Source organism: Yamadazyma tenuis, chromosome 2 (genome assembly GCF_029203305.1).
Source record: "Yamadazyma tenuis chromosome 2, complete sequence".
In the NCBI taxonomy this organism is placed as follows: Eukaryota; Fungi; Ascomycota; class Pichiomycetes; order Serinales; family Debaryomycetaceae; genus Yamadazyma; species Yamadazyma tenuis.
This window is the reverse complement of record NC_089462.1, coordinates 1,430,363-1,449,256: the sequence shown is the minus strand read 5'-3', so window position 1 is coordinate 1,449,256 and position 18,894 is coordinate 1,430,363. Positions and strand designations below refer to the sequence as shown.

Here is an 18,894-nt window from a genome sequence, read left to right as displayed (position 1 = left end):
AGATTAATCCTTGATGATGTGAACACCGTAGGTGTCTCTTCCGGAACGGAACGTCTTGTTCAACAACCCCTTTAATGGAGCAGTGATCTCACCAATGGGATTATAGTTGTAAGTAGAATCGATCTTGTTAAAGCGATTGGACTCCAAGAACTTGGCAAACTCCGTGTCAAAAGTGTAGCAATCCACCAACAACGAGACCTTACACCCTGAAGTCTTCTTGACCTTCTTCGCCTTTAAATACTCGGTCAAAAGATCATTAGACCTGGAAAGTGCCCACTCAATGAGAATCTGCTCGAAGTTCAATGGCTTAAACACTCTTCTGACACTCAAACCAGACACCTTTATCACCAAGTGTGAGTCGTTGGACTTGTCATAAATCGGCTTCAACGTGATGATGGCAATGGGCTGTTCCTGGAACAATACCACCTGGGAATTGCTCCCGTTGGCCAAAATCTTCTTTTCCTTCAACACTTTAGAGTCTCCCTCCAACTTTGAATACTTGACCAAATCAAACCCAAACACGTCCTCCACATAGCTCTTTTTGACGAGATTTTCAGAAATTATTCTGAACTCATCGGAGATCATCACGGAAATGAGCCCCACAAAAGCAATGAACCCAAGTATTACAGCGGACGTGAAAAGTATGTTGACCTTCAAATCTGCCGAATGGATAGCGATACTGAAAAACTCGCCCACCAGCTCTGAAACCTCAATGTAGTCTGCTAAAATATAGTACAAGTACGCAGATACCACCCCCAATCCGATACTAACAACCTGCTTGTGCCACAAGATGGATTTGGTGAGGGTCGTCTGACACTGTCTGAAATAGTCACCGTACAAGAGTAAAGCGGCCTCACTGAACTCAGGCCTCAAGGCAACCACCTCCAACTTGGGGTCTGGAGCCGACTTCACGGGTTTGTTCAAATCAATTTTTGTTTGAATCGCCATGGTGTATATTGTGACGTTCAATCAATAATGAATTTTCTCATCGCACCAAAACGTGGGCAAGGAGATGGGCGAAATGGCTGCAAAATACGCACCTTTTGTCAATGAATGCAATATATTAACTCTACAAGGTAAATAATGTACACATAGCAGCTGTTGACCACCACTGGGGAGGACACAGTAAGAATGGGTTTATGTGGCTGGATCTGTCATTTCAACGTCGTTTCCGCCTGAGTTTGGGGCGGTTTGGGGACCGGTATGTGGAGCAGATGGAGGAATGGGAATGGATCGCATGCCCGTGTTGGGACTGGCATTGGGGCGTGACGAAGCCGTTCCAGGGACCTCTCCCAGAGCCTTCTGGCGTTCTCGCTCGTCTTGGAGTCGTTTCCGTTCTTTTCTTCTAAGTTTCTTGGTCTCGAATTCATGCCATTCGCCCTTGAGTTCTTTCAAGAAAAACAACGGTTCTGGTTTGGGATCTTTGGTGAAATAGTGATGATTCAATGCCTGGTGTGCTGTAAGTCTCTTATTGGGGTTTAACTGGAGCAATTTGAGGGCTAAATCAAAACTGTCTTCGGTCATGGAGTGTTTGAACAACACCTCAAAGTTGCTTACCTTGTTGATTTTAGGCTTTAACATCTCGAACCACGGTAAATTTTGGATATCCGGCCAGTCCTCTAAAGTAGGAGTTCCCATTATATTGAAGATCTTGTGTAGTTGGCTGACTTCGTCGTTATATCCTTGGAAAATGGCGTGTTTCGTGTATAATTCGATCAAAAGACACCCAACACCCCATATATCAACTTGTCTACCATAATCAGTAGAGCCCAACAATAATTCAGGGGGTCTATACCAGATGGTGATGACTCTGTTGGTATAATCTGGGCTTTCGCCATCCTTAACAATCTTCATAGGTCTAGCAAGGCCAAAATCAGCGATTTTTAACCGTCCTATGTTATCTATCAAGATATTTGATCCTTTGATATCTCTGTGCATGATCCGTTTTTGATGTAAATAATCAGTTCCCTCCATAAGCTGTTTGAACAAGAACTTTCGATGGCAGTCTTCCAACTTCAATTCTGGATGTGTCAACAACCCTGTCAAATCATGCTCCATGTAATCAAAGATCATGAAGATCTGGTTTTGCTCCACCATCATCTCGAGTAGTCCTATTACGTTCTTATGATCGAAGCTTTGAAGCAATTTGATCTCTCGGATAGCTGTAATGGGGAACCCTTCTTTCTCGGTCTCTAATCTCAACCGTTTCAAGGCCACAAACTCCAGGGTCACTTGGTTTTTGGCCTTATAAACCTTCCCATATGTTCCTTCACCCACCTGCTGGGTTCTTTGAAAGATTTCAGACGACCTAGCGGTCCTTATCAGATATATCTGATTCTTGTCCAACTTAGTAGGGATTTTGAGGGGTTCTTGTCTAACAGCAGGGACTCTTGAAAGTGCTCCTGGGTTGAATTTTGGCTTTTTATTGAGTGGATCATACTTTGCGGTGCTGAAGTTACCGCTGTGTCTTTTATTTGTGTTGTTATAGTAATTGCCATTAGTACTGGTAGTTGTAGGTTTGCTACCAGCACCAGGAGTTCCAGATTTATACCCAGAAGGACCTGCTGGTGGCGCACTTCGAGTCCCCGATGCTGATGGTTTGGCGCCGGAAGGTCCAGTAGGAAACGATCTTTGGCTATGGTTGGGATTCTGGTTAGATTTGTAGGAATCACTTGAAGGCCGATAGTTATCTCTTTCTTGAAATCGCTTAGGCCCGGTTGGGGTGAATTTATCACCCGCGGGGCGGGGGCGTCGATCCGCTGGATGCAGACCCTCGTTGTAATTCCTCTTCCCTTTGGGACCTGTAGGAGGTGGTCTGTATCTATCAGACATCTGTGTACTAGGATAAGTAGATAGAAAGTTTTTACTGTAGAAGTTCGCGACTTCGAATGCCAACCTTAACTGTGATTACCCGGACGCAGATACCCATAAGCAATAGTCATCGCCACCATCACTAGAACAACGGCACAGTCTGTAACACAGTACAGCACCAAAGAGAAGATTAGCCGCCGTAAAACCCATAAAATTTTTGGTGGGTGGGTCTCTTCATCGACAGCTTTTCGTTCAAGAGTCTTCAAACAAAGTCAATCATGACCATCCGGACTCTTGTAGAATAACACTCCAGAAATCATGTGCGTATTCTATCCCTATGGGAGCCAATTCATCCCATGGCACTCATTCTGGCAACTGTTAGGCAGTATCTGTCTGTATAGCACAACTATTTCTACATAGTGCCAACATCAAGACACAGGTCACTCAGTATCACAACCGGTATACACATCTTGTCTTGCGGGTGTCACAACGTCATATATTGTTCTGCAATAGCACGGGTGTTGGCGTGTCGTCTATTTGGGAAGCTCAGGTCTCGTCAGCTTATAAAACAACCTGGTCCCCTGAAATCAAAAAAAAAAACCGCGCAGTTTCAAAAGCAATCATATCAAAATACAATCATGGTAGTATGTCACACAACAAGGGCCCGTTCATCTTAAGTACTAACAATCTCTAGGTAGGAAGAATTTTTCACTACACAGTAGACTTGGTTTTGGTATCTGCTTTCTTAGCGGGAGTGAGAAGAAACTCCGGCTTAACAATTAATTTCGATAGTACCCAGAACAAAGACCTCCAATACTATGGCGGCAAATACTTGGACATGGGGGAGTCCATTCTCGACTATACGGTGGCCTATTGCAGCTCGTCGGCCTACTTCAAACGGAAATAATCCATTTTCTATGCTGTTTCCATCTTGTGTATAGCGTGTGTGTGATATCATCAATATTATATATTTATAACGAACCGAACTCTGCTAACAAATACGTGGATATAGGAGAAAGATACTTACTCGACGGTAACAGACTTGGCCAAGTTACGGGGGAAGTCCACGTCGATACCTCTGTTGACAGCCAACCAATAACTCATCAACTGCAATGGGATCACATTCAACAATCCTTGTAAACAGTCCACAGTGGTGGGCACATGTAAGGTGGCGGTGGTCTGGCTGCTACTCAACACAGTATCGCCTTCGTCACAAATCACAATTGGTCTACCGTCTCTTGAGACCACTTGGTTAATGGCATTCAACACCTTGGGGAATAACGAATCTCTGGTTGCAAAAGCGATAATGGGCAATTTGTCGTCCACCAAGGCTAACACCCCGTGTTTCAATTCACCGGCCAATACCCCTTCCGAGTGCATGTAACTGATCTCCTTGATCTTCAAAGCACCTTCCAACGCAGTTGCAAATTGATAACCTCTACCCAATAACAATAAGGACCTTTGGTCGTTCAAGTGCTCGGTACATAACGTCTTGATCTTGTTTTCCAACTTCAACACCGTTTTGATTTGTTCAGGGATTTTCTGCAATCCGTCGATAATTTCACGATGACGCTGTTGTTGTGATATTGAATCATTAGACAACGATAAGGCGAACATCACCAAAGCAATGTACTGGGAAGTGTAAGCCTTGGTAGAAGCCACTCCAATTTCGGGACCAGCATTGATATGCACACCACAGTGGGTTTGTCTAGACATCGAAGAACCCACACTATTGACAATACCCACAGACAAAGCTCCTCTTTCCAAACAATATTGCAAAGCCAAGATAGAGTCAGCAGTCTCCCCAGATTGAGATACAAACACACAAGTATCATCTCTGAACACTGGTGAGCGTCTATCCAAAAAGTCGGAAGCCAATTCCACCGTGACAGGGATTTCATTCAATTCTTCAAAAATTGACCGGGTTGCCAAACACGAATGGTAAGAAGTACCACAGGCTATCATGATGATTCTACGACTTCTTCTGATAGCAGGCAAGAATGCCTTCAACCCTCCCAAGTTAATCTGGTGGTTTTCAAAGTCGATTCTACCTCTCATGGTGTTGAAAGTCGAATCTGGCTGCTCGAAGATTTCCTTCTGCATAAAGTGGGTGTAAGGACCCTTCATAATTTCGTTCAATTCCATTTCTAAGGTCTGGATTGGTCTGGTGGTACTGTCACCGGCATTCTTCTTGGCTCTGTGAATATGTAATTCTCCATCATACACATGAGCGATATCATCATCTTCCAAGTATAACACCTTCTTCGTATGCTGCACCACCGAGGCGGGGTCAGAACTAAAGAAAAACTCGGCGGGCATGGGCAACCCATCGTCGGCCAAGAAAGCTCTACTTTGAGATGTTCTCAAGCTGGCTTCAGCACCCGACAATGGAATAAACCCGTTCAATTCACCGTTCTTTGCACTTCCAACAGGAACTTCCTGATTCTGTTCAGGGAACTCCACGTCCACAAAGTCGACCTTTAACTTTTTCTCGGTCTTCACCCCCACCAACAAAGGAGACCCCTTTCTGGTACCAACTGCTTCGCCCGGATAGTGAGAAGATTTCACCAACAACCCGTAAGATCCTTCCAACTCGTACAACACTTGCTTGACAAGCTCATTGAAGTCCACCTCGATGTTGGCCTTCAAGTTGGTGTCGTAAATATGTTTGAACAACTTGGCAATACATTCGGTGTCAGTTTCCGATTCAAACTTGTAACCCTTGGACACAAGCAACGTCTTCAACTCCCTGTAGTTGGTGATGATCCCGTTGTGTACCACCACAAACTCGGCTTCTGGGTCCGATCTGTGAGGGTGACAGTTCGATTCCATAGGCTGACCATGGGTAGCCCATCTGGTGTGAGCAATTCCCACATGAGAATCAAAGATAGTTGATCTCTCGATGTTGGAGTTATCCAACTTATCCTTAAGAGCCTTGACCTTTCCGGCGGTTTTGACGATCAAGGTTTCACCCTTTTTGTCGCCATCAATAGCAATACCTGCTGAGTCGTATCCTCTGTATTCTAATTTTTGTAATCCATCGATAAGCGTGTCCACAATCTCGCCTCTGGTTTTGTCGACAAGGAAGTTGACGTATCCAAAAATTCCACACATGATAGAAGTAACTGTTTAAGATTCAAACTGTAAAACAAAAAACAATTTTCTGAAGATGTTTGAAACAGGAGCGGATACTTGTGTTTTGTAAAGAATTTATTTCTGGAATCTATTTTGTATGATGAAAATTTTACCTTACTAGTGCGGGACTGTTTTGGATTTATTTGTAAACAAAGCGAATGAGATTTCCCTTTACGTCAAATTACAAATCCAGGCGTGATGTAGGGGCCATTCCTAATCGTTCTCTGATATGTGTATCAGCGCCAGGAAGCCTCATTCGTTGATGACAGTGGTCTTCAGAGGCAGTCTGGTTTCCCTCCACCCTTTTACTTTCGTGATCCATAGCCCGCGTGCCTTTCCCAGCAGCAACAGTTTTGGGCGGACGCGCATCTTTTGGTGTTACAGGAGTTGGAATTGGATCCATACACAAAGCCAACAGTTAAGCCCAGGCAAGTTGTTCTCGCCGCACGCGGGACCATGGTAGCCCGACGGTGGGTGGCTTGGGAGGCTAACGTGCCTATTATTTTATGGAAGGTTTCTATTTTTGGTGTTGTTGAACCCAAACAGCAGAAATGCAAATATAGGCTGGTGCGCCCCCGGCAGGCGGGCCAAAGCGTGACGGTGCGCGGTGGTGCGAGGATGGGTGGCGATGGGCACTACCCGTTCAAGTTCTGACCCAGACACCCGTCGAAGTTCTGACCCATACACCCACCGGAGTTATGACAGTATCGCTGATGCCAGTCATCATAGCGGTTCAGCCAATGAGTGGCATGAAAAAAGTTTATTCTCTATATTGCAGTGTCGTCTGCGCTTAAAAATATTTCAAATCTTTAATAATTCTCTAAATTTTGCCAATTTCATCTCTGAAATTATAAAGAACACTACTCAACAACTTTTCTATTGTTCATCTTAGCAGTATCGTGATTATAAACACTCACCAACTGCCAATGGTTTTCGGCTGCAGACCCACTTTCCCTCTCCACGATCATAATGCCAAAAAGATTTCCATTAGCAAAAATAAACCCGGCCAGTTCGCTAAAGGGTTTATGTGTCAAACTCAAACTATCCATAGAGTGAAGCCCAACGTCACATGCACACGACCTCTCCACTTGGTCGTGTGAGTGGGCGGCTTTAAAATGTTACCTTTACGTTAGCTTTAACCGGAAATGCCATTACCCGATGGAGAATCTTGTCGATACTGGTGCGTCAACTTGATTCGCGACTTAAAGCCTCCAGAACCGAAGAACACCACAATCATCTTAACTTCCTGAGAGGTAGCACTCCACCCGATGAACACAGCGGTGTTCAGTACGTCAAAATCCCATAGTTTTCTGATTCCCATCTCCTATATTTTCCCTAATTTTGTGACTGAAACCTCATTAAAATAAAATATTATTTTATAACTTTCATGCAGTATGCGTCCAAGCATCTATTCCCCCATAAATACTCAAGACAAAGCCACTGAAGTTTTACAATAGAAATGATTTGGCAATCTGCTGTCGTATGCTCTCTCCTCTTGGGGGCTGAAGCAGTTTCATTGGAAAAGAGGCTTACAGTTGTGAATGCTAAACCCAAAGCTGATGGAACTTGTTATCTCCACACGATGGCCAAAGGTGAGTCGTGCTCTTTCTTGATTGAAAAATTCAGTAACGTCAAAAGCGTTGCTAACTTGAACACCTGGAACGAATTAACTCCAACTCCAGACTGGAACGGGTGTTCCAACCTATTACTTGGTCAACAAGTGTGTGTTTCGGAAGGTGGATATCCTAACAAAAAACCAGCCGAAAACAGCGATGGTTCCTGTCATTCGTATACGGTAAAATCGGGAGATACTTGCGCTGCTTTGGCATCAACATACTACCCTCTCACCACCGATGAAATCGAATCCTACAACTCAGATACGTTTGGGTGGTACGGGTGTCTGAAGTTGACTAAGGGCCAAAAAATCTGCTTGAGTGCTGGTACCGCACCAAAACCAACTACGGATGAGAATGCACAATGCGGAGCGACTGCCCCTGGGGATTTGTACAACACCGAGTGCCCATTGAACGCTTGCTGTAGTCAGTACGGGTACTGTGGTATCACCTCCGACTACTGTGCCACCACCACCAGCACCACCGGAGCCCCAGGAACCTTTGGGTGCCAATCCAACTGTGGATACGGGTCCTTGCACACCAGTCAAGCCAAAACCTTTAGAAACATTATCTACTGGTTGGACAGTACCGGGGACCTCGCTAGTGATCCCACCCAGTACAGCACTTCCGATTACGATACGATGCACTATGCGTTTGTGAACATCAACCTGGACTTGACCATCGACACCAGCAAATTGGCTGTCAGTGATTTCTTGAAGGTGTCCCAGAAGAAGGTGGTGAGTTTTGGTGGCTGGGACTTCAGTACTTCCACTTCCACCTACGAAATCTTCAGAAACATCGTGTCTACTTCCACCTCCAGACTGAATTTTGCCAGCCAGGTGGTGCAATTGATTAGCGACTACGATTTGGATGGGGTGGATTTAGACTGGGAATACCCTGCTGAAACTGGAATCGCAGATATCCCCGATGATTATAGTGGTAATGGAAAGAAATTCCTTTCGTTGATTAAAACCATAAAGGGGTCGTTGCCTTCGGGAAAGACCCTTTCGGTTGCAATTCCTGCCACCTACAACTACTTAAAGAACTACCCAGTTGCAGACATGCAAAGTTACGTGGATTACTTTGTTTTTATGACTTATGATCTTCATGGAACATGGGATGACAGTACTACTACTGGGGTGCAATGCCATACTGACTTGACTGCAATCAGCGATGCCATGTTGATGCTTGACAAGGCAGGTGTTAAGATGTGGAAATTGGTGGGGGGAATTGCAACTTACGGCCATACATACAAGTTGTCTAGCACCAGCTGTACCGCCTTAGGATGTGCCTTTAGTGGTGCCGGTGATGCAGGTTCCGTTACCAATAGTGCTGGTATCTTAGCTGACAGCGAAATCAATGCCATTTCATCCTCGTCAAAGAAAGTTAAAAGATGGTCAGATAGCACTATCAACTGTGATATAATGGTCTACAACACCAACAATTGGGTGGCCTGGCCAAAAGCTTCCGAAAGAGCCACTTTAAAAACGTACTTCAAAGACCATGCTATGGGTGGAAGCGCTATCTGGGCTGGAAACTACCTTGCTCATTCTGCTTATACCCCATAGGTCTTGTACTACCTAGATACTTCATATATAATACCCAAAAGCAATATATGCAATAGATACTACATCCAGTTGTGTCATGATTCGTGTTTTCGCTCATCCTCTCGTCTGTAGGGTTCTCATCGTTTTGAGTTTTGAGTTTTGAGTTTTTGCAGCAACAACCGCTAGATCGCATTTTTGGATTCGCACTTTTTTTAACCTGTAACACTGGCCCATTGTAAACTACTAATGTGGAAATCTATGTTCACCGCTTCCGTTGCCCTCCTAAAGATACGCTTCCCGCGTGTTGTGAGCAAAGTATTGACTCCTTGCGCTCGGACGTATACCACTGTGTCCAAAAAGAAGAAACCAATGACAGCCCTTGATGGATTCAGAAGGTCTACTAATAATCCCGAATCGATCCTGAAGATCCTTAAGCTCGTGACAGCCGATGTATACACTGGCACCAACGTTCCAGAACTTTCACAATATCTTCGGCCGGTCACTGCGGTCACTATGAGCGACTCGATCAATTTCGTGAAACTCCAGCCCATTCTACGGGATTTGAAGTACGAGTTTCAGGAAATAGTCCCAGACGAAGTGATATACGTCAAGTTCAGCGAAGCTACCAGCACCTCCATGCAGCAGACAGACCTTATCTCGTCTAAAGAGTCTACCGGCACCGCGGAGAAGAAAGAATTGATTATTCTTTCGAATGGAACCGTTATAGGATGGAACTTTGGCGAACAACAACTCCTAGAAGTGGCTCCCCGGCTATCATCTGCGCTTGATGAGCAATACGCCTATGAGAGTGACGAATTTGACTTCATCGAACTTGAGCAGCTTCCTCCCAATCCCAAGAGCAACGGAAACTCGTACATGATTAACGATATTATTCTTATTCAGAATGTCACCGAAGAAAAGAAGATCCTAGATAAGGTGGCCTTCTCGATCGGAATGTCTCGTTCGACCAGGGTATCCATTTTGGAGGACAATCTCGAACAGTTTCTTAAAATCACCAGACGCAACTCAGATAGACTCTCCAAAGGCCTTCCTGTGACCGCCAGTGAGCACGACGTGCTCCAGCTCACCGGTAAATTGTTCTTGCTCCGAGGCAAGTTGAATCTCTATAACGAGTTGATTGATACGCCAGACTTATACTGGAGTGAGCCTACGCTTGAGAAAATCTACCAGCAAATTTCCACCAGTTTGGATATCAACTGGCGAATTTCGATTTTGAACCGCAAACTCGACTACGCCACAGATGAACAACGGGCGTTTTTGAGTTTCTTGAACGAACGCAAGGGTACCCGTCTTGAGTGGACAATTATCATCTTAATCCTCATCGAAGTGGGATTTGAAACATACCGATTCTGGCAGGACACACGACCAGGGTCTTCTTCGGAATAATCGTTGAGGAAGTCTGATCCATGTTTCCGGTAGAACCTTCCAGGAAGGATGGTGCTTGTAAATAGTCACTTGTAAATACATACTGAGCCTTACCCCTGCAAATGCTGTCACCGGTACCGGCCAGTACCGAACCAGGGCCGACGCAAGTGCCGCTACCAGCATCGCGCGCACCACTCTATCAGGCCAATGAGGTGCGGCCTGTGACTCGAACCGGCCGCACCGTTAGCATTCACAGGCACAAATAGCCATATTGCTTCCATCGCCAGGAAAGCCCTGCGGCTAAGCCTGCTCGAGCGTGCGTCCACCGCAGAGGTTACCATCACCCCTTCGTATTTATTCACCCACAACTCGACCAGAATAGGGCGTAAACATGCCATACGATAACTCATGACTCTTATATTGTATACAGTTGGACTCATGCGGTTTTCAGCCCAAAAGATCCTTCGAAAACCAAGCTTTTTCCAACTTTTGGCTCGTCCAATATTATTCGCTCGATAAAAAACACCAAGCAAATGGGGGCGGGTGTATGCAGGTATAAGCCTCTGGTAAAACCAAACCCATAAAAGTGATGCAGATGAGCATATTTTGGAAAAATTCCATTACTCATATCATCTTCAAGTCAGATGTGGGAACTTAGTAGGAGGAAGCTCTTCACGGAAAACGACCAGTATGACTCGTCAGAAATGCTTTTATTTACAATCGCGTCGTCGATGATCTGGATTATGGTGCCAGGTTTGGCGTTTTTATACAGTGGGTTGGCACGGCGGAAGAGTGCACTTTCCATGATATGGATTGTACTTGTCAGCTCCTTCATCGGGTTGTTTCAATGGTATTTCTGGGGTTACTCGTTGGCATTTTCGGCATCAAGTAACAACTTTATTGGAAATTTGCAGTTATTTGGGTTCAAGTCGATTGTAGGAGAAAACGACCCTGAAGCTACATACGCTTCCCTTGCATTCTCCATTTTTCAAATGCAATTCATGTTGGTGACGTTGGCAATTCTTGCCGGGGCCTGTATCGGTGAACGAGGCCGTTTTCTACCCACCTGTGTATTCTTATTCTTCTGGGCAACCGTGGTGTATTGTCCGGTGGTGTACTGGATCTGGGGTGGGGGCTGGGCCCTGAGCTGGCGGGGCGGGGCGCTCGACTACGCTGGCGGTGGCCCCGTCGAGATTCTCTCGGGAGTGTCTGCGTTTGTGTATTCGGCGGTTTTGGGTAGAAGAAACCAGGATTTGATGATCAACTACCGGCCGCACAACATTTCCACTGTGTTCTTGGGAACAGCGTTATTGTATGTGGGGTGGCTCTTTTTCAACGGGTTTAGTTGTGCCAATGCGTCCGTCAAGGTACCGTATTCCATGATGAATACCCATTTGACGGCTGCGTTTGGGGCCATTTCTTGGTGTTTATTGGATTTTAGATTGGAGAAGAAATGGTCCATGATGGGTATTTGCTCAGGAACCATTTCGGGATTGGTGGCCGCCACTCCCGCCAGTGGGATGATTCCGTTGTGGGCCTCGGTAATCCTTGGGGTTGTCTCGGGAGTTGTGTGTAACTTGTCCACTCAAATCAAGTATGTTTTACGGGTGGACGACTCGTTGGATGTTTTGGCAGAGCACGGAATCGCTGGAATAGTGGGACTTCTCTTCAACGGGATCTTTGGTAGTAGTACTGTCATTGGCTACGACGGCGTGACCGACCATGCTGGAGGGTGGATAGACCATAACTGGAAACAGTTGTATGTTCAAATTGTCTACATCTTAGCCACCGCTGCATATTCTGGAGGAATGACATTTGTGCTATGTTTTACCATCAACAAGATTCCTGGCTTGCACTTGCGGGTTGACTACCACGGCGAGGAGGTGGGAATCGATGAGGACCAAATCGGCGAGTTTGCCTATGACTATGTGGAAGTTAGAAGAGACTTTTTATCGTGGTCCGACCCCAATGGTTCCGGTGAACGGTCGGTGGTAGAAGAAGTAGGTCAGGAGCTGCAGCAGCAGGCGGATAAGGAGGCCGATGTTTACGAAGCCAAGCCCGAGTCGTCGGAGTCGGTTGACAACTCGACGAATAACGAATTAAAGCAAGAGTAGTAATGACGATGTTCATGTATAGCATATAGCAATGGACAGTACGAATACAAGGTCGCGCAGTGGGACACTGGGCTGGGGCAGGGCATCTGGCGACATCTGGCGACATCTGGCGACATTTTATATCTCTCCGCTGGTCCTATCCCGGTTTCGCTTGACTCATCGAAAAATTTTCAAATCATATAAATCGCACCTTCCCCAAGTTTTACAACTTTCTTCACAACCATGTTATCTCGTAATTTCAGGGCCTGCCGTCGCCTTAGACTTAGAGTCGCTGCTGCTCCTACCCTGTTCAACAGGTCCATTACCAAAACCTCCCACACAAATGCAACCATGAGTGCTGCAGCCGCTGCTGCAAGACCTACTCCAGCGCCTTCTTTCAATCAACAACCGGCCACAGACAAAAAGCCCGAACCGGTGCCCGAACTCCTCATGGACGACTCGTTCATCGGGCTCACCGGTGGTGAAATCTTCCATGAAATGATGTTGAGACACAATGTTGACACTGTTTTTGGCTATGCGGGAGGTGCCATTCTACCAGTGTTTGACGCCATATACAACTCAGACAAATTCAAGTTTGTTTTACCCAGACACGAGCAGGGTGCCGGCCACATGGCCGAAGGGTACGCCAAGGCCAGCGGGAAGCCCGGTGTGGTGCTTGTGACATCTGGCCCCGGTGCCACGAATGTCATTACTCCTATGGCAGATGCATTGATGGATGGAGTACCGTTGGTGGTATTCACAGGCCAGGTCGCCACCACCGCCATCGGAACCGATGCTTTCCAAGAGGCAGACGTGGTAGGAATCTCCCGTTCGTGTACCAAGTGGAACGTGATGGTAAAGAACGTGGCTGAACTCCCACGTCGGATCAATGAGGCGTTTGAAATCGCCACTTCTGGACGTCCAGGACCGGTTCTTGTGGACCTTCCAAAGGACGTCACCGCCTCGGTTTTACGGGACAGCATTCCAATAAATACGACTCTTCCTTCAAATGCGTTGTCCCAGATCACCAGAAAATACGCCAACGAGTTCACCAAGGAGGCCATTCGCAGGGCTGCTTCTCTTATCAACAGAGCAAGGAAACCGGTTTTATACGTGGGAGGTGGTGTTTTAAACCACCCAGACGGTCCAAAATTGGTGCAAGAATTGAGTGATAAAGCACTTATTCCTGTAACCACTACTCTCCAAGGTCTCGGAGCTTTCAATCAAAACGATCCAAAGTCTCTTGACATGTTGGGTATGCACGGTAATGCTGCTGCCAACACTGCCATGCAAAGTGCCGACTTGATCATTGCTTTGGGTGCTCGTTTTGATGACAGAGTCACTCTCAATGTGTCCAAATTCGCACCAGCTGCCAGAAAGGCTGCTGCTGAAGGCCGTGGAGGTATCATTCATTTTGAAATCTCCCCCAAGAACATTAACAAGGTTGTAGAAGCCACCGAAGCCATTGAAGGAGATGTCACTGCTAACCTTAAGAAAATCCTTCCTCTTATCGACTCGATCAAATCGCGTTCAGAATGGATGGGCCAAGTGGCTGAGTGGAAAGAAAAATACCCTTACGCTTACTTGAAAGAAGAACCAGGTTCTAAGATCAAGCCTCAAACCTTGATAAAGGAAATCTCCGAGCAATCGGCCACCTACGGCCGTGAAGTCATTGTCACCACCGGTGTGGGACAACATCAAATGTGGGCTGCTCAGTATTTTACCTGGACCAAACCTCGTACCATGATCACCTCGGGTGGCTTGGGAACTATGGGTTTTGGTTTGCCTGCTGCTATTGGTGCACAAGTTGCTAAGCCAGATGCAATTGTTATCGACATTGATGGAGATGCCTCTTTCAACATGACTTTAACTGAATTATCCTCTGCGGTGCAGGCAGGTGCTCCGATTAAAGTGGTTGTTTTGAATAATGAAGAACAAGGTATGGTCACCCAATGGCAATCCCTTTTCTACGAACACAGATATTCTCACACCCATCAAACCAACCCAGACTTCATGAAGTTGGCTGACTCTATGAATGTTAAGGGTATCAGAATTACTGAACAAGCCGACTTGAAGGCTGGCATCAAAGAATTCTTAGAATACAATGATGGTCCTGTTTTGTTGGAAGTGGTTGTAGAGAAGAAGGTTCCAGTCTTGCCTATGGTTCCTACTGGTAAGGGATTGGATGAATTCATCGTTTACGATGAAGAAGTTGAAAGACAAGAAAAAGAATTAAGACACCAAAGAACTGGTGGTAAGCATTAGGGTGTATATTAGAATTAGGACTTTCAAAAATTCAAAATATAAGTTTATCTCGACTTTTGGTATCAGTTTTTCTAGTTATGCTATAGTTGGCTCCCAAAAGTCATTGATCAAAAAAAATAGAAGCCCAATGCGGGGATCGAACCCGCAACCTTTTGATTAAGAGTCAAATGCTCTACCGATTGAGCTAACCAGGCACTTCGTAAACGCTAAACACTCAAAATTCTTAAAGCGAGTTTAAGAGTCTGGTCAGACTAACGTAATTATATTGTCTTCTTCTTTGGCACAAGTGTGCTATGTGTAGTATATTTCGTAGTGTTATACATTTCATGACAAAGAATCTTATTATGAACTGGCTTGATGGTGACTTCAAATCGGGTAAAGCATAAGTGTTCCTAAACCTGAAACAGGTCACGAGGAAGCCGCAGGATGCAAAATTTTTTTCCACATCTCGGGAGCGATGACCTAGAGACTAAGATATTTATAACGTAGTCTCCCATTAGATTAGCCATTCTACCACTGTGACCCATTGTCAGTGATATGAAAATGTAAATCGTGGCTTCAAGATGCTTTTGACTTAAAATAACAAGTGAATTAATAGTTAATATCTGAGAACATAAATATGGGGTTTACCGCTTCATTAAAATAGCCATAACACTCTCTGATCTCTTCCGAATTCCTTCTAAACTCTGAACAAGCAATCCCATGATGGCATGAGCTGAATGGTAACAAAAAAAAAGAAGAAATAGCCCAATGCGGGGCTCGAACCCGCAACCTTTTGATTAAGAGTCAAATGCTCTACCGATTGAGCTAACCAGGCCTTTCGTGCTTCCGAAAAAGTATCAGGCTTTCACACCCGTTAATACCAAAAGTTGATAGCCTGAATCCTAGTCCTGGTGAAGTCTTATCGAGCCCTTTTGTGGTCTATGATTTGAAACTGTTGGTCATTTAATCTGTCAACCGTATGAAAGCTCAATACTAATTTTTATAGAATAGTGGGGATGCGTCAAATTTTGCAGCCAAGGTTTAGTAGATCACTTTTTTTCACAATATAATATTTCTATACATCTATATGAGTATCTTGAGGTCAGACACTACCCCATGATAGTAATAGAAGCACTGAGTAGTTATGCATAACTTGTGTTTGTGTGAATTTGTTCAAATATAACCCCTTCTGGTAGCATCATTGTCGTTAAAACGTCACTTCTGCATATCTAATCTATCTATAGCAAAAGGTCTGAATCTTACCTAGTGAATATGCACTCCAACTAGTTTAAATACAAAAGGTTGCAAAAGGGTTTTGTGTTCTGATTTTGAGGGTATATAAAGTGCTTGTGGAAGAATTCTGCAATCTCTTCTATCTTATCACCCATTCTTTACCTTTTATTCTTGAAAGTTTACAAAGCCTTTAAGAAAGATCACTAAAGAATATAAACCTAGTAACAAACAAACAACCAACATAATCTACTGATATCTAACGATCATGATGAAAGCTAGAAACCAGTTTAACTTATTTGTGCACCGCAAGTACAATGTACCTGTGCACCACAACAACCCATACACTAATGCCCCCTTTGAATTGCCATCTGATTCAAGGCCCAAACTAGTTCTTGAGCTGATGAAAGCTTTGGAACCCCTTCCTGAATTCTTGGCCACAAACCCAAGAACTGAGGATCACAACAAAAAAGTTTGGATTCATGAAGCCACTACTTTGAAAGCTAAATGCAAGACAATCAAGACCAACATCGCTTTGATAATTAGAGTTAACACACAGAATCTCTCTGAGATGAAGCATAGGGCATTCACAAAGGTTTTCAAAACTCGGACTACCAAAAAATGTGACTCCACCACAAACACATTTTTTCCACAAAGATGGTTCCGCCGTGAAGCTCCCCGTGAGGTGTTCAATTTATCATATTATGAAAACTTGACCTTTTCGGATGATGATTCTTACGGTGACAGGTATGAAGATTGTTTTGGGCCCATGCCTAAGTTGCTGCTTTTTCATTTTGATAATATAAGGAAGAGAACCCTGGAAAGAATTGGCGATATACTGAATGCAGAGGATAAAAGAATCGAAGACCTTTACGATGCTTATTGGCGGAGATTGAAATGTGATATGCCTCCAGTTGTTGTCAAAACAAGCTTTGCAACTCCCATGGAGGAGTACCAATATTGGTACGAAAACGTAAAGTACGACTCGGACCCAGACATGTTATTTGACCAAGCATGTGAAAAGTTGGCAAAATTGCCGTACTTTCCGCTGAATGTTCCAACTGGTGACCCAGTCGACAGTTGTGGAAATGAAGTCACTTCCCTTTACTCGGAAATTGAAGATTCTTACAAAGGTTGGTACGGGGAATTGATGTCGCACTTGGCTGCGAAAAGGGAGCTCGCGTCAAAAGCCGCAGTTTTTGTTGACGATGCAGGAGCCACCAAAGAACAAAACTCGGATAATTTGATTGAAGTCACCAAAGTAGGAGGTAACTCTACCTCTGGAAACGTATACCCCTACCAAGATGGTCACTACCATTGCAAATTTGAGCGTAGTATGTTCAGAAAACATCCTTATGCTTCCCAGAGAATTATACAAGATGAATTATCTAGGATTCGTAGGAGACCCTGTACTGATTCTCCTTCAGTTGACCATGCTGTTAGGTCTGGTGCTGCTTCTACTACTTTTGGTGCCGCTTCTGCTATTTCTGGGGCTACGACAACTTCAGACAAAAACATGCACAAAGTCCTCTCATTGAAATTGAACAAAATGGAAGAGACTCCTGTTGGCAACGTCAGAGATGATGTTATGAATGTTAAAGGAAATGGCCAATCCGTTAACAGTGGAGCTGAATCACCAAACGTTGTTGACGAAGAAACTCTTTTGGGGTCTCCAGTTTCGATGGGGCCCACTCTTGTTTCCAGTCAATGTTCCATGAAGGACGGTTTCAAGGGAAATGACGAGGAGCAAATTCCTATCAACGTTGACCTCACTCCTGTGGAAGAGATGATTGAAAGAACCCAGAAGAAAATGTATAAATTGGAGGAAGGACTTGAAGAATTAAAGAAGGCGTTTTCCGCGCAAAAGGAATTGACAAGCTCTCGGGATCCTGCACACAACGAGGACATTGGCTGCGGAAAATCATCCAAACACGCACTCAAACTTGGACCAACTCCACAACTTGGACCTCCAACCGAACCTGGTAAAACACCAAAGAAACCACTTACCATTTTGGAAGCAATGCAAGCCATAGAACGTCATCGTGAAAACCCCCATGCTTTGTTTGCTATACATGCAGCAGAGCAAAGATTATATTACATGACTCACAAATTTGGAACCCCAATCAAATATGGAAAAGCATTTGACATTGGGCCACAACCAAAACTTGGACCGCCACCCAATCTTGGACCACCTGCTAAGCGTAGAGAAACTTTCAAACGTGGAAATTCTCATAAGGCAGGTCCAACTCCCAAAGCTGGAGAAACATCTAAGCATGAAGTAACTTCTAAACATAAAGGAACTTCAAGGCAAGGACAAGCTACTAAACACGGACAAGTTCCCAAACATAGGGAACCTACAAAGCTTCAAACCAAAAGTCGTAGTACGGAAAACATTAGTAAATCTGCTTCAGATTCTACTCTTCCTCCCAAATTTCCATTTAACGTGACATCTTCAGAACCTAATGCTGGTGACATCACCAGCAGGAAAACCCACGAGGCATTCCAGTGGGGGTCCAATTTTCTCGTTAATGAAGCACAATTTTGTCCAGCTGGCCTTTCCTATGCTGTTTCTCCAACTGAAACTTTGGTTGAGTCCGCGTCAACAGATTTTGATGATGCGACAAGAATTCCTACTCCATCATTAAAAGCGAAGGGTATTCCAACAATATCCCCCAAAAATCTTGGGGAAATGAGAGAGTTTAATCTCAAGCCCAGAGCCGCCAAAGAAGAAGGTTCAGTATTAAGAGAGTTGAGGTTGGCACCAAAAAAGAACAACACCATGATGAGCATGTTAGGGTGTGAATCTTTGTTTTAGAAGACTTGATTCCTATC

The 18,894-nt window shown here is 44.7% G+C and overlaps 9 protein-coding genes and 2 non-coding genes across 11 annotated transcripts; 6 read left to right on the top strand and 5 right to left on the bottom strand. All coding sequences in view use genetic code 12, as the record gives it.

Moving 5' to 3' along the window:
- Positions 1 to 3: 3 nt before the first annotated feature.
- On the bottom strand, positions 4 to 948 carry PHO86 (inorganic phosphate transporter pho86; the record flags this gene model as incomplete). The annotated part of the gene is made up of 1 exon (XM_006689404.1): positions 4 to 948. The coding sequence occupies one exon, from the start codon at positions 946 to 948 to the stop codon at positions 4 to 6; it is 945 nt and encodes a 314-aa protein (XP_006689467.1).
- A 189-nt stretch (positions 949 to 1,137) lies between these two features.
- Positions 1,138 to 2,832, bottom strand: LSK1 (serine/threonine protein kinase, CMGC, CDC2/CDK subfamily; the record flags this gene model as incomplete). Its single annotated transcript, XM_006689405.1, has 1 exon — positions 1,138 to 2,832. One exon carries the CDS (start codon positions 2,830 to 2,832, stop codon positions 1,138 to 1,140), a length of 1,695 nt encoding a protein of 564 aa, XP_006689468.1.
- Positions 2,833 to 3,449: 617 nt separating this feature from the next.
- On the top strand, positions 3,450 to 3,718 carry PSN45_001992 (uncharacterized protein; the record flags this gene model as incomplete). Its single annotated transcript, XM_006689406.2, has 2 exons — positions 3,450 to 3,455; positions 3,506 to 3,718. The coding sequence occupies 2 exons, from the start codon at positions 3,450 to 3,452 to the stop codon at positions 3,716 to 3,718; spliced, it is 219 nt and encodes a 72-aa protein (XP_006689469.1).
- Positions 3,719 to 3,834: 116 nt separating this feature from the next.
- GFA1 (glutamine--fructose-6-phosphate transaminase (isomerizing)) lies at positions 3,835 to 5,925 on the bottom strand (the record flags this gene model as incomplete). The annotated part of the gene is made up of 1 exon (XM_006689407.1): positions 3,835 to 5,925. One exon carries the CDS (start codon positions 5,923 to 5,925, stop codon positions 3,835 to 3,837), a length of 2,091 nt encoding a protein of 696 aa, XP_006689470.1.
- Positions 5,926 to 7,528: 1,603 nt separating this feature from the next.
- PSN45_001990 (lysin-domain-containing, chitin-binding glycosyl hydrolase) lies at positions 7,529 to 9,127 on the top strand (the record flags this gene model as incomplete). The annotated part of the gene is made up of 1 exon (XM_006690223.2): positions 7,529 to 9,127. The coding sequence occupies one exon, from the start codon at positions 7,529 to 7,531 to the stop codon at positions 9,125 to 9,127; it is 1,599 nt and encodes a 532-aa protein (XP_006690286.1).
- A 348-nt stretch (positions 9,128 to 9,475) lies between these two features.
- On the top strand, positions 9,476 to 10,513 carry PSN45_001989 (uncharacterized protein; the record flags this gene model as incomplete). The annotated part of the gene is made up of 1 exon (XM_006689410.2): positions 9,476 to 10,513. One exon carries the CDS (start codon positions 9,476 to 9,478, stop codon positions 10,511 to 10,513), a length of 1,038 nt encoding a protein of 345 aa, XP_006689473.2.
- Positions 10,514 to 11,136: 623 nt separating this feature from the next.
- Positions 11,137 to 12,606, top strand: MEP1 (low affinity high capacity ammonium permease; the record flags this gene model as incomplete). Its single annotated transcript, XM_006689411.1, has 1 exon — positions 11,137 to 12,606. The coding sequence occupies one exon, from the start codon at positions 11,137 to 11,139 to the stop codon at positions 12,604 to 12,606; it is 1,470 nt and encodes a 489-aa protein (XP_006689474.1).
- Positions 12,607 to 12,828: 222 nt separating this feature from the next.
- Positions 12,829 to 14,850, top strand: ILV2 (Acetolactate synthase, mitochondrial; the record flags this gene model as incomplete). The annotated part of the gene is made up of 1 exon (XM_006690226.2): positions 12,829 to 14,850. The coding sequence occupies one exon, from the start codon at positions 12,829 to 12,831 to the stop codon at positions 14,848 to 14,850; it is 2,022 nt and encodes a 673-aa protein (XP_006690289.2).
- Positions 14,851 to 14,971: 121 nt separating this feature from the next.
- PSN45_001986 lies at positions 14,972 to 15,044 on the bottom strand. Its single transcript has one exon. It is a non-coding gene; the product is annotated as a tRNA-Lys (tRNA).
- A 550-nt stretch (positions 15,045 to 15,594) lies between these two features.
- Positions 15,595 to 15,667, bottom strand: PSN45_001985. Its single transcript has one exon. It is a non-coding gene; the product is annotated as a tRNA-Lys (tRNA).
- Positions 15,668 to 16,330: 663 nt separating this feature from the next.
- Positions 16,331 to 18,877, top strand: PSN45_001984 (uncharacterized protein; the record flags this gene model as incomplete). Its single annotated transcript, XM_006689412.2, has 1 exon — positions 16,331 to 18,877. The coding sequence occupies one exon, from the start codon at positions 16,331 to 16,333 to the stop codon at positions 18,875 to 18,877; it is 2,547 nt and encodes an 848-aa protein (XP_006689475.1).
- Between the last annotated feature and the right edge of the window lie 17 nt (positions 18,878 to 18,894).